Consider the following 13,864-nt stretch of genomic DNA (forward strand, 5'->3'; position numbering starts at 1 on the left):
GCTAAGAGTCCGTGTTTTCATAGTTCACGTTTCCTTACCAGACTTACATATCCAGCAATTCTTTTTTCTCAATATTGTATGATCCAAACGCCAGGAGTTTATTGGAGCATTGCTTTTGCTGCCACATTACAGCCTGCCTGCTCCTCCGTCGTCCAGGCAACCTACAAATTCGTGTAAGTTTGAGATAGTCAAAATCAACGTGCCTGTTACATTTGTGCTGCCCTTGGGGACTAACGTGTGGTATACTGTATATGTGTTTACTGTACTCCAGAGATTTTCTGCTTGTTGTTGCAGCATGGTACTTGCACTGTAAAGGTATTTGCTACCTGTTTCTGTTGGGGATTTGTCATTTAATTTGCTCACGAAAACAAAAATCTTTAAAAATGTTGCTAAAAAATACACTATATGACCAAAGCTTTGTGAACACCTGCTCGTCGAACATCTCATTACAACACCGTAGGCATTAATATGGAGTCCCCCCCCCCCCCCCCCCTCCCCCTGTGCTGCTCTAACAGCCTCCACTCTTCTGGGAAGGCTTTCCACTAGATGTTGGAACATTGCTGCTGGGATTTGCTTCAATTCAGCCACAAGAGCATTAGTGTGGTCGGGCACTGATGGAAATAGGCCTGGCTCGCAGTCGGCGTGACAATTCATCCCAAAGGTGTTCGATGGGGTTGAGGTCAGTGCTCTGTGCAGGCCAGTCAAGTTCTTCCACACCGATCTGACAAACCATTTCAGTATGGATCTCGCTTTGTGCACGGGGGCATTGTCATACTTAAACAGGAAAGGGCCTTCCCCAAACTGTTGCCACAAAGTTGGAAGCACAGAATCATCTAGAATGTCATTGTATGCTGTAGCGTTAACATTTCCCTTCACCGGAACTAAGGGGCCTAGCCCGAACCCTGAAAAACAGCCCCAGACCATTATTCCTCCTCCACCAAACTTTACAGTTGGCACTATGCATTGGGGCAGGTAGGGTTCTCCTGGCATACCCAGTTGCATCCGTCAGACTGCCAGATGGTGAAGAGTGAGAATGTATTTCCACTGCTCCAGAGTCCAATGGCGGCGAGCTTTACACCACTCCAGCCGACGCTTGGCATTTCGCATGGTGATCTTAGGTCTGTGTGCGGCTGCTCGGACATGGAAACCCATTTCATGAAGTTCTCGACTAACAGTTATTGTGCTGACGTTGCTTCCAGAGGCAGTTTAGAACTTGGTAGTGAGTGTTGCAACCGAGATCAGACAATTTGTAGGTGCTACGCGCTTCAGAACTCGGCGGTCCCGTTCTGTAAGCTTGTGTGGCCAACCACTTTATGGCTGAGCCGTTATTGCTCCTAGGCATTTTCAATTCACAATACCGGCACTGACAGTTGACTGGGGCAGCTCTAGCAAGGCAGCATTTTGACAAACTGACTTGTTGGAAAGGTGGCATCCTACGACTGTACCATGTTGAAAGTCACTGAGCTCTTCAGTAAGGCCATTCTACTGCCAATGTTTGTCTATGGAGATTGCATGACTGTGTGCTAGATTTTATACACCTGTCAGCAACGGGTGTGGCTGAAATAGCCGAATCTACTAATTTGAAGGGGTGTCCACATAATTCTTCATATACAGTTGAAATCAGAAGTTTATATACACTTAGGTTGGAATCTTAGGTTGGAGTCTAATTTTTCAACCACTCAACCACTATAGTTTTGACAATCGGTTAGGACATCTACTTTGTGCATGACACAAGTCATTTTCCAACAATTGTTCGCAGACAGAATATTTCACGTATAATTCACTGTATCACAATTCCAGTGGGTCAGACGTTTACATACCATAGTTGACTGCCTTTAAACAGCTGTGACAATTCCAGAAAATTATGTCATGGCTTTAGAAGCTTCTGATGGGCTAATTTACATAATTTGAGTCAATTGGAGGTGTGCCTGTGGATGTATTTCAAGGCCTACCTTCAAACTCGGTGCCTCTTTGCTTGACATCATTGTAAAATCAAAAGGAATCAGCCAAGACCTCAGAAAAAAATTGTAGACCTCCACAAGTCTGGTTCATCCTTGTGAGAAGGGTCAACGTTCATCTGTACAAACAATAGTATGCAAGTATAAACACCATGGGACCACGCAGCCGTCATACCGCTCAGGAAGAAGATGCGTTCTGTCTCCTAGAGATGAGCGTACTTTGGTGTGAAAAGTGCAAATCAATCCCAGAACAACAGCAAAGGACCTTGTGAAGATGCTGGAGGAAACAGGTACAAAAGTATCTATATCCACAGTAAAACGAGTCCTATATCGACATAACCTGAAAGGCCGCTCAGCAAAGAAGAAGAAGCCTCTGCTCAAAAACCGCCATAAAAAAGTCAGACTACGGTTTGCAACTGCACATGGGGACAAAGATTGTAGTTTTTGGAGAAATGTCCTCTGGTCTGATGAAACAAAAATATAACTTTTTGGTCATAATGACCATCGTTATGTTTGGAGGAAAAAAGAGGGAGGCTTGCAAGCCAAAGAACACCATCCCAACAGTGAAGCACGGGGGTGGCAGCATCATGTTGTGGGGTTGCTTTGGTGCAGGAGGGTCTGGTGCATTTCACAAAATAGATGGCATCATGAGGACAGAATATTATGGGAATATATTGAAGCAACATCTCAAGACATCAGTTAAAGCTTGGTTGCAAATTAGTCTTCCAAATGGACAATGACCCCAAGTATACTTCCAAAGTTGTGGCAAAATGGCTTAAGGACAACAAAGTCAAGGTATTGGAGTGGCCATCACAAAGCCCTGACCTCAATCCTATAGAACCATTTGTCGGCAGAAATGAAAAAGCGTGTACAAGCAAGGAGGCCTACAAACCTGACTCAGTTACACCAGCGCTGTCAGGAGGAATGGGCCAAAATTCACTCAACTTATTGTGGGAAGCTTGTGGAAGGCTACCGGAAACATTTGATCGAAAGTTAAACAATTTAAAGGCAATTCTACCAAATACTAATTGAGGTTTGTTTTTGTTTTTTTCCACCTTTATTTAACCAGGTAAGCTAGTTGAGAACAAGTTCTCATTTGCAACTGTGACCTTGCCAAGATAAAACTAAGCAGTGTGACAAAAACAACAACACAGAGCTACATGGAATAAACAAGCGCACAGTCAATAACACAATATAAATAAAAGTAAGTCTATATACAGTGTGTGGAAATGGCATGAGGAGTTAGTAGTAGAAAAGTAAAGAATAGTAGAAAAGTAAATACAATTTAGCAGATTAATTCCCGGAGTGATAGATGTGCAGATGATGATGAGCAGATGATTGTGTGTAAGTAGTAATATTGGTGTGCAAAAGAACAGCAAAGTAAATAAAAACGATATTGGGATGAGGTAGGTAGATTGGGTGGGCTATTTACAGATCGACTATGTACAGCTCCAGTGATCAGTTATCTGCTCAGACAGCTGATGTTTAAAGTTAGTGAGGGAAATATAAGTCTCCAGCTTCAGTGATTTTTGCAATTTGTTCCCGTCACTGGCAGCAGAGAACTGGAAGGAAAGGCCAACACCAAAGTACGTGTTGGCTTTGGGGATGACCAGTGAGATGTACCCACTGGAGTGTGCTATGGGTGGGTGTAGTTATCGTGACCAGTGAGCTGAGATAATGCAGAGCTTTACCTAGCATAGACTTGTAGATGACCTGGAGCCAGTGGGTCTGGCGACGAATATGTAGCGAGTGCCAGCCGACTAGAGCATACAGGTCGCAGTGGTGGGTGGTATAAGGCTCTTTGGTAACAAAACGGATGGCACTGTGACAGACTGCATCCAGTTTGCTGAGTAGAGTATTGGAAGCTATTTTGTAGATGACATCGCCAAAGTCGAGGATCGGTAGGATAGTCAGTTTTACTAGGGTAAGTTTGGCGGCGTGAGTGAAGGAGGCTTTGTTGTGAAATAGAATGCCAATTCTAGATTTAATTTTGGATTGGAGATGTTTGATATGAGTGTGGAAGGAGAGTTTACAGTCTACCCAGACACCTAGGTATTTGTAGTTATCCACGTATTCTAGGTCAGAACCGTCCAGAGTAGTGATGCTATTCGGGCGGGCGGGTGCGGGCAGCAAACGGTTGAAAAGCATACATTTGGTTATGCTAGTGTTAAAGAGCAGTTGGAAGGCACGGAAACAGTGTTGTATGGCATTGAAGCTCGTTTGGAGGTTAGTTAACTCAGTGTCCAAAGAAGGGCCAGATGTACACAGAATGGTGTCGTCTGCGTAGAGGTGGATCAGGGAATCACCCGGAGCAAGAGCGACATCGTTGAGAAATACAGAGAAAATAGTTGCCACGAGAATTGAACTCTGGGAATGTGTATGTACATTTCTGACCCACTGGGAATGTGATGAAAGAAATAAAAGCTGAAATAAATCATTCGCTCTACTATTATTCTGACATTTCACATTCTTAGAATAAAGTGGTGATCCTAACTGATCTAAAACAGGGAATTTTTACTAGTTTAAATGTATTTGGCTAGGTTGTATATAAACTTCCGACTTCAACTGTATAATGTACATCTGACTTTCTCCAAGTGATCTGGCCATGACTGTGCGAGAGGGAGGTTAGGAGTTGATGCAGATGGTGTGTCTAGCTAGACTCGTGCCTCTCTAATTCTTTGTCTTTGTCGTTATCGTTGGACGGTGGAAACCCGACCAGCACAATTACGCTGTCAGCCACAGAACAGTGACAAGCATAGATGACTAATCTAAACGGGCGAGTGACTGTCAATGTCTGGGTCATTTCTCCCCCATTATCTGTAAGATGACCCGGCAGGAGATGGTTGTCACTGAGTGGAACACCAATGTCCCATCAGGGCTTCCTCTGACGGTGGGGTGTTTTGACTGGGAAGACTGTGTGGCAGGCTGCCCTACCTGGGTCTGAAGGCTTTTTAGGTTTTCCATCTTTCGCTTGTTTGGGTTGTGTGAGTCAGTTTGTAGATCAGTCCTAGAGTAGCCCGGTAGGGTTAAGTTCTATTGGTGATCATGTCTACAGTGTAAAAGTCCTGTCTATACAATATATATTTTGGTGATACTGGTATAAACTCCCAAAATGGAATGAGTGCAGAGAATAGGCCAAGATACTGCAGTAATATCTAGTAGTCAAGCATCTCTTTCTCACTCTGAAGGCATATACACTTTGATTCTCTCGCTCTCCTCTCCCTCCTTGATTCTCAATTGACGTGTGTGGTTAATCAACGGTGGACTATTTAAGATATTGTACATAAACTAACTCTCTCACTTTCTCTTCCTCTCTCAGATGACATTGAGCCAGTAGACAGCATGCACGAGACAGAGACCCACCTCCTGGCGGGAGGGGTTGATAGTGGGGAGGAGGAGACCGAGGACAGCATCATGTCTCCCATCTCCGTAGGACCCCTGTCCCCGCACCCCAACAACCACCATCCCAGCCACCATCATCACCACGAGATCCCCTTCACGCCCAAGGAAGGCTCGCCCTACGAGGTGCCCGTCTACATTCCCGGCCCCAGCGACCTGGAGCTCCGCGAGTCCTCGGTTCCCGGAGCGGGCCTGGGGATATGGGCCAAAACCCGGATCGGGATGGGAGAACACTTTGGACCTCACAGCGCACTGCAGAGCGCCACGGTCAAAGACAGCTCCTTCGGATGGGAGGTAGGTCATTTTTCTGTAGGCATTCTGCAGACGTCTTTACTATGTGATTTAGCTCTCACACCCAGTTTGTACCCAGCAAACCAAAATTGGTTCTGTGAAAATTCCAAGAGCTTTCATTAGGTTGTTGCCAATGTCCTCATAACACAAACTGGACAGTTGTGCTGATGATAATACAATGTTTGTATAAAACATTTGAATGACGTTACAAGAACGTTCCCAGAACACATGTAGTCTGTTCTTTAAAGGTTCCCAGAATGTTTTATTAGGTTGTGGGAACAGTCGGTGGTAACATTGTGGTGACAACACAAAAGATATGTTCCCAAAACACAAAAGTTGTCCAGATGATTATCTGTTAGGGAAAGAAACATTCGTTCCCAGAGTTTCCTTGCATCTTACTGTTGAGGAAGTTAGATGTACAACCATTCAAGTGGAATCACATTACATTAGACAAACATCATTTTTCAACACCATATTTTACTCTGGCTTCCAAGTTGTGGCATTTGTCTTTGCAAAAAGAGAGGATGACTAAATCTGGAAAGACTTTTATTTTCCAGAGAAACTTGATTTCAGAAATCATGTTAAATGATTGCCTGCTATATTGCGGTGAGGTGTACATAATGTGCATATGTACTAAGACATATAGTTTGGATCATAATTTATGTATTTCAGTACAAAGGGAAATCTACTAGAATCATTAGGATCCTGGTGGGGCAGCAGACTAAGTAGCCTACAGGGTTTGATGATGGCAGATTGCAGGTTCAAATATACTTGATTACCATTCTATAAAATAGTAATGCTTGGACAATATCCTAATATAATATAATTATGTAAGAAGATTGAAATGCTTTTTTTAAAAGTTTGGCAACTTCATACAATGTTACATTACAGAACATTGCAGCAATGTTTTCAGAACTATTTGCATTATCTTGGAAGTAATGTTTTCAGAACTATTTGCATGATCTTGGAAGTAATGTTTTCAGAACTATTTGCATGATCTTGGAAGTAATGTTTTTAGAACCAATCTGGATCATCATGTCATATCCTTACAGAATAATTTAACAACTGACTCACGGGGATGTTTCTTGTTTATTGTTATAGGTGTTAGTAGTAATATCAGCATCAACATTAGCAGAATGTTCCAGGGATATTTCTTGTTTGTTGTTATAAGTGTTATTAGTAATATCAGCATCAACATTAGCAGAATGTTCCAGGGATGTTTGTTGTTATAGGTGTTAGTAGTAATATCAGCATCAACATTAGCAGAATATTCCAGGGATGTTTCTTGTTTGTTGTTATAGGTGTTAGTAGTAATATCAGGATCAACACTAGCAGAATATTCCCATAATATTTCCTCAGTATCAATTCTATTGTTCACACATTTTGTTGCTGCTGCATGTTCTAAGAACATTGTGTTTCTGCATTACATGGAAACGTAAGAAGAGCGTTGGGGGAACGTTCTAAGAACATTGTGTTATTATTTTACATGGAAACGTAAGAAGAGCGTTGGGGGAACGTTCTAAGAACATTGTGTTATTACTTTACCTGGAAACGTAAGAAGAGCGTTGGGGGAACGTTCTGTGGTGGTTGTTACAGATGTTGTGGAAAACGTTTTAGTGAACTTTAGCAGAACACGAACATGAATATTCGGAGACAGTCTGAAATGAAAAAATTGCAAATGAAGAGTCCTTTTCTGAGGTGCAACCTTGAGAAAGGCAAGTGAAAGGCAGTAGGAATGATTCATTGTTAGCTCTTTAGCCAAACGCAACCACCTAGCTGCCAAATGAAGATGTTCTTTCCATTTCATACTACCATTGGATGTCATCTTTGAACCGGCCCACCACCCTCTCTTTAAATTCAATCAGTCGCCAATGCTGGAAAATCTAACTGATTACTGGAGGTATGGACTTTTCGGTGCCGCCTCCCCCCTTCGGAGCTCACCCGTTTGGTCACGCCACACGATATGGAAATCAGAGGCGCGCAGCCAGGGTCGTTGCAGCTAGTTTCTCTCTCTCTCTCTCTCTCTCTCTGTCTCTCTCTCTCTCTCTCTCTCTCTCTCTCTCCTGCACGGCTAATCAGACTGCACTGCCTCTCATTTCAGCAGGCTGCCATTTTGGTAATTCACATAAATTGTATAGTCTGATATTATAGAGTTACCTTCACATGTAATTACACATCACGTCACTAAAAGGTTGGGTTTAGTTTGGAGGGTGTACTGTAAAGTATGTAGGCTGGCTGAACCAACCACAGTATGTTTATTTTCCTATTTACAGGGACAGTTGACATGCTTCAACGTTTCAGTAAACGTGTCGGTGAGGGTCACATGCTCAATCCCGTGAATTGTGTGTGTGAGGATGAGAAGCGAGGCACACGCTACATGGCACAATGACACGGAAAGCGTTTTCCTCTGTAAGGTTCATATTATGACTAGACCTACGGGACGTGCATAGGGCTATTCTCTCTCTCTCTTCTCTCTCTTCTCTCTCTTCTCTCTCAAAGCAGTCATCAGCCTCGCTGCTCCTGCCTAACTCTGTACAACACTCATGTTACCCAAAATGACTACTTCGCTCAGCACATTGATTTGGAGGGGTCGGCTTATGGCCTGCTGCTCACTGGCGAAAGTACTGCCTGAAGAGGTTCTGATAGCTCCATGACTAAGTCAGACTCCAGTCAGAGATCATTGTCTGTATATGTGTCTTTCATATACTATAATAGCAGTAAGCCAATAATTAAGCTAGTCAGGACCTCATTCTAAATATATATTTCATTGCGTGTCAATTATTTTGGCTTCATGCTTTATAGTGTGTCCATTATTTTGGCTTCTCTCTCTCAGCGGGGCTCAGAGCAAAAGGCTCTTATCATAGATAGTTATAACAGTTCAGCCATCGAAAGCCATCATGAGACTCCCCCAGGAACCCTCCCCACACTGGTCTTAGACGAATATACAGGCCTAGAGAGAGAGGGATGGAGGGAACAAAGGGAGAAAGAGTGAGAGAAGGAAGTCGGAGGGAGGGAGGGAGGGAGGGAACAGAGGGAGAGTGATGGAAGAGTGACAGGGGAGATGTGGCCCTAAGAAAGCAGGGGAGGTTAGTGCTGCTAATGGGCCTTAGTGGAGGAGGCCCCCTGTCTATATGTCTGTCTGTCTTTCCCCTCTAGCCCCAATTAAACGGGGGACATGTTTGTCTAAATGTGATCCCTCAGTGGAGGGTTTTATGCTAGTAGTCGTCATTGTGGGAATATTGAATGGGAGTTGAATGGATCGTGTATATACTGTAAAGTGTAGTGTGGATATGGATCCACCTATAGCCTGGTTCCTCTCTAGGTTTTTTCCTAGGTTTTGGCCTTTCTAGGGAGTTTTTCCTAGCCACCATGCTTCGACACCTGCATTGCTTGCTGTTTGGGGTTTTAGGGTTTCTGTATAGCACTTTGAGATATCAGCTGATGTACGAAGGGCTATATAAATACATTTGATTTGATTTAGAATGGGTGTTGGTTGGAGTAATGACACAGACTGGCGTGTAATAATATCGGCGTGGGTAGTATAATGGGAGTTAAGATGAAGAATGATGTGTGTGTGTGTGTGTGTGTGTGTCTCTTGAAGTCTGTGTGTGATCAGTCCAACGCCACCATCCATTCCAGGATAATTAGAATGATCCAGAAGAGAGAAGAGAAGGCAGTCCAGTCTTGTCTGTCCCAGGGCGTTGGGCGATGGCGAGGTGTTAACTCAGACGCATTTCCCCGAGACGGACAGCTCAATCTAGGAGATTCTTCGCTTGGGGCAACGTCTATTCAGCCTGTCTCTCTGCTCCCCCCACTGGAACAGCAGAGCCACCCTCAGTCCTCCATTTAAAAGCCCTTCTTCATCACAACATAATATAACTCCCTGTCTCCGCACAAGGGCCGGTTTCAATCAAGCTGTCTGTGTTATATCATAGTTGTGATGTCTTCACTACTATTCTACAATGTGGAAAATAGTACAAATAAAGAAAAACCCTTGAATAAGTAGGTGTTCTAAAACTTTTGAGCAGTAGTGTATATTAATGGTATTTAATCACCCTTCTAACCCAGTGACAGGGAGAGTCACCCCTGTGATTTCATGCCCTTTGTCTCTTCCAAAACCTTTGACTTCTGTCATCTGGCCTGTTTGTCCTGAGTCTCAAGTGTTTGCTATCTCAAAGAAAGCACTTGCACAGTCAATAAATGATTCAGGGGTTGCTAAGTAATATCTCTCTGTGAAGAGGGAAAGAAAAGACACAGATCTTTGCCGTGTCAGTCACATTGTCGGACACATTGTCAGCCTTAACTCTGCACAATTAAGAGAGAGCCTTCATAGGGTGAAATGACCTACTTGTGATTGAATTGGATGGTCGATGACATCTCAGAAGTTTACCATCTCATCTGGTGTGCCACTATTCTGTGTTTGAAATGGCACTGTGGTAGTGTGACACCATTCAGGGACATTTTTTAAACATTTTGAGCCAAGTCTTCAATGTGATTGCACTGTTAAACATATTGAGTCTTTCAACTGAAAATGTAGAGTTATCTCACTGACACGCACGCTCACTCACTCACTCACACACACAGACACACACACACACACACACACAGACACACACACACACACACAGACACACAGACACTCACTCACAAATATGCCATTACCCAGGCGTATATTTCGGCAATACCTCCTCCCAGCTTCAAAGGGTAACTAGGCTTCAAAGACCTTGGGATGACTTTGTTGGAGTTTTTCAATATTGGCATCATTTATCCGATGGGAGTGAAGAAAATAAAAAAAAAGTGCCTGTCGTTCTCTCTCTCTTTCTCTTTCTCTCAACGTGCGATTGGCTTAGCAATATGCCAAGGCGTTAGATGCATTAGATGGGCGCTCTTGGGCAGCCGATGGGATGGACCTACGTAACAGATACCCAGCGCTCCATGGAAGTTCCTCATATTTCTCTTACCTGCCCTGACCCTACCTCTCACCTCCCGCAATGTTTGCTCACCTTTTGTGTCGGAGGGATTGCTGAGCCCTGTATACCCAGCATGTGTCAAGAGCTCTAGCAGCACTCAAGGTGCTCAAGGCACGGTTTGCAACTTGTCTGGTCTGTTTGCCGACAGAGGCATTTCTTTTGTGCTTTTTATCTCGAGCCAGGCACAAGACTAATGGTACCAAGCTGATAGGGCAGAAAATGACTTTAGGGGACAGAGAATAGACAAACCAAAAGAATGGAAAGTAGTTGACAGAGAGAGGGACTAGCGACTGCCCTCCATTCAATTGATATACATGGAAACCTTACAGGTTTGCTAAAGAATTTGTTATATTTTGAGGACTTGTGATTTTGCGTATTGATGCAATGACGATGTCCGCGTGAGGATTGTCAACACGTTTGAGGTGACTTGCAGAGTATAACTTAGAAAACAGTCAAGTGGAAGTCACACACTCCACACTCTTCTAACCAGTGAACTTTATTGAAACCAACGTTTCGGCGACGGCATCTTCATCCGGTTCTGACAATGTCTGTGTGGGGAGTGGGTTCTGAGGTAGCCCACATTGTGGTGTGTCTGCTAAATGGATCACATTTAAACCAAGTTGTATGCTCAAAACAGTTTGAACCCAGGACTATAGTTCCTATAATGCTTAGCATGTTGTACTGTGGTTATGGGTGTCAAGGTGAGGGAAGTCCCCTTAATAGCTTATCTGTTGAGACCATGGGTGTCTAAAGCAGGGGGGTGGCAAAGAACTCAATATACTTTAAAGTAACTCAAACCAAATCAAAACGCTGTAGAAATTAAAATGGACCTTTTATTCATACAGTTTCTTGACTGTCCAGCTCTCTATTGGTCACTATACAGTCAGGTATAAACAGCTATTCCAAAACCTATCGATAGAGGGCACATTTATTGCCAGTTTTGATGCAGTATGGCCCTCCGGACCTCTTTGGAGACCGAATGCGGGCCCCGGGGAAAATGATTTTGACAATCCTGATCTAAAGACTATCAGTGACATTTCCAACCATTTCAAATACATTGTCCATAATCGAGCTTGAATTGTCTCAAGAGCGCAACCCCCGCCCATCTGGCACTCCAGGCAGAGCAAATGATAAAAGTACCGTTTTTAAATACTATGTGAACCCTGGTCTGGTAGACTGAAGATTAAGAAGCCACATGAGTTGAGCTCTTCAGGTTAATGGGTCATTAGCATAGTATTTCACTAATCAAATCAGAGCCTGACTCTGATGACGTCTAAAGAGCAGCTCTTCAGGTTAATGGGTCATTAGCATAGTATTTCACTAATCAAATCAGAGCCTGACTCTGATGACGTCTAAAGAGCAGCTCTTCAGCTTAATGGGTCATTAGCACAGTATTTCACTATTCAAATCAGAGCCTGACTCTGATGTCTAAAGAGCAGCTCTTCAGGTTAATGGGTCATCAGCATAGTATTTCACTATTCATATCAGAGCCTGACTCTGATGTCTAAAGAGCAGCTCTTCAGGTTAATGGGTCATCAGCATAGTATTTCACTATTCATATCAGAGCCTGACTCTGATGTCTAAAGAGCACCTTTTTGTGTTAATGGGTCTAGGCATAGTATTTCACTAATGAAATCAGAGCTTGACTCTGATGAGGTCTAAAGAGCAGCTCTTCTGAAGGCCATTCCAAAAGGGAAAAAGCTGAATGATTAAGTATTTCATGTATATTTATTAAAAAGCATTGGAAAGGGTAATTGTTTCTTACCGATATGTTAAATTAACCTGGAATTACATATATACAATTATTATTTGTACATATACAGTACCAGTGAAAAGTCTGGACATAGCTACTCATTCAAGGCTTTTTTCTTTTTTTCTTTCTTTTTTTTTAAACAATTTTCTACATTGAAGAAAAACAAATCAAAATGTATTTTAAACATATCAAAATATGTTTTATATTTGAGAATCTTCAAAGTAGCCATGACAGCTTTGCACACTCTTGGCATTATCTCAACCAGCTTCACCTGTAGTGCTTTTCCAACAGTCTTGAAGGAGTTCCCACATATGCTGAGCACTTGTTGGCTGCTTTTCCTTAATTTCAAGCCATCTCAATTGGGTCACTACAATGACTTCAATAGTTAATTATTCATATTCATGTTTATATTTGTCACGCCCTGACCTTAGTTATCTTAGTTTTCTTATTTTTTTTGGTTAGGTCAGGGTGTGACAAGGGTGGTTGGTTTAGGTTTGGATTGTCTAGGTGTTTTTGTCCTGTCTAGGGTTTTTTGTATATCTATGGGGTTTTTGTATGTCTAGGTATATGTAGGTCTATGGTGCCTGAATTGGTTCCCAATCAGAGACAGCTGTTTATCGTTGTCTCTGATTGGGGATTTTATTTAGGTTGCCATTTCCATTTCCAAAAAAATAAAAAATAAAATTTCCATTTTGGTTTTGTGGGTTATTATCTATGTGTAGTTGCCTGTCAACACTCGTGTCCTATAGCGTCAGGTTCGTTTTGTTGTTTTGTATACTTTGTTCAGTGTTTCTCTTTCATTAGAAAATAATGTATTCTTATCACGCTGCTCCTTGTTCTCCTCGTTATGACGAACGTGACAGAAAAACCCACCAAACCAGGACCAAGCAGCGTGAAAAGGAGGAACAGCGCTTAATGGGGAAATGGACCTGGGAGGAGATATTAGATGGAGCAGGACCCTGGACACAGCCGAGGGAGTATCGCCGTCGTAAGGAGGAGTTAGAGGCAGCGAAAGCGGAACAGTGATACCACGAGGAGAAATACTTCTTGCTATAGCTAGCTAGCTACTTTGTCAGGCAAGAAAAGTTGTGTGTGGTGGAAAATTGGGCTGTGACTTGAGAAGCGTCAACCTCACCTGTCACTTACGCTAGCTAGCTATACAGACAACCAGCAATGTTTGGTGAAATTCTAATATCACGCTGCGCCTTGGTCTCCTCGTTATGACGAACCTGACAGAATAACAACACTGTTTAACACCATGAATATTGATCTTGTGCTATTTAACAACCTTACTGGCCAACACAGTGTAACACCATGCAATGAATATTCATCTTGTGGTATTTAACAACCCTATTGACCAACACTGTATAACACCATGAATATTCATCTTGTGGTATTTAACAACCCTATTGACCAACACTGTATAACACCATGAATATTCATCTTGTGGTATTTAACAACCCTATTGACCAACACTGTATAACACCATGAAT

General features: G+C 42.8%; 1 protein-coding gene across 1 annotated transcript in view; it reads left to right on the forward strand.

Moving 5' to 3' along the window:
- The first annotated feature begins 5,283 nt into the window (after positions 1–5,283).
- Positions 5,284–13,864, forward strand: part of LOC115120562 (histone-lysine N-methyltransferase PRDM16-like) — a 329,075-nt gene continuing 320,494 nt past the window's right edge. Inside the window, exon 1 of the mRNA XM_065006067.1 lies at positions 5,284–5,651. Coding sequence (XP_064862139.1) covers positions 5,301–5,651 — 351 coding nt within the window. The 5' untranslated portion in view covers positions 5,284–5,300. The remainder of the gene's footprint in view (positions 5,652–13,864) is intronic.

This window comes from Oncorhynchus nerka, linkage group LG20 (assembly GCF_034236695.1).
Source record: "Oncorhynchus nerka isolate Pitt River linkage group LG20, Oner_Uvic_2.0, whole genome shotgun sequence".
Classification (NCBI taxonomy): domain Eukaryota; kingdom Metazoa; phylum Chordata; class Actinopteri; order Salmoniformes; family Salmonidae; genus Oncorhynchus; species Oncorhynchus nerka.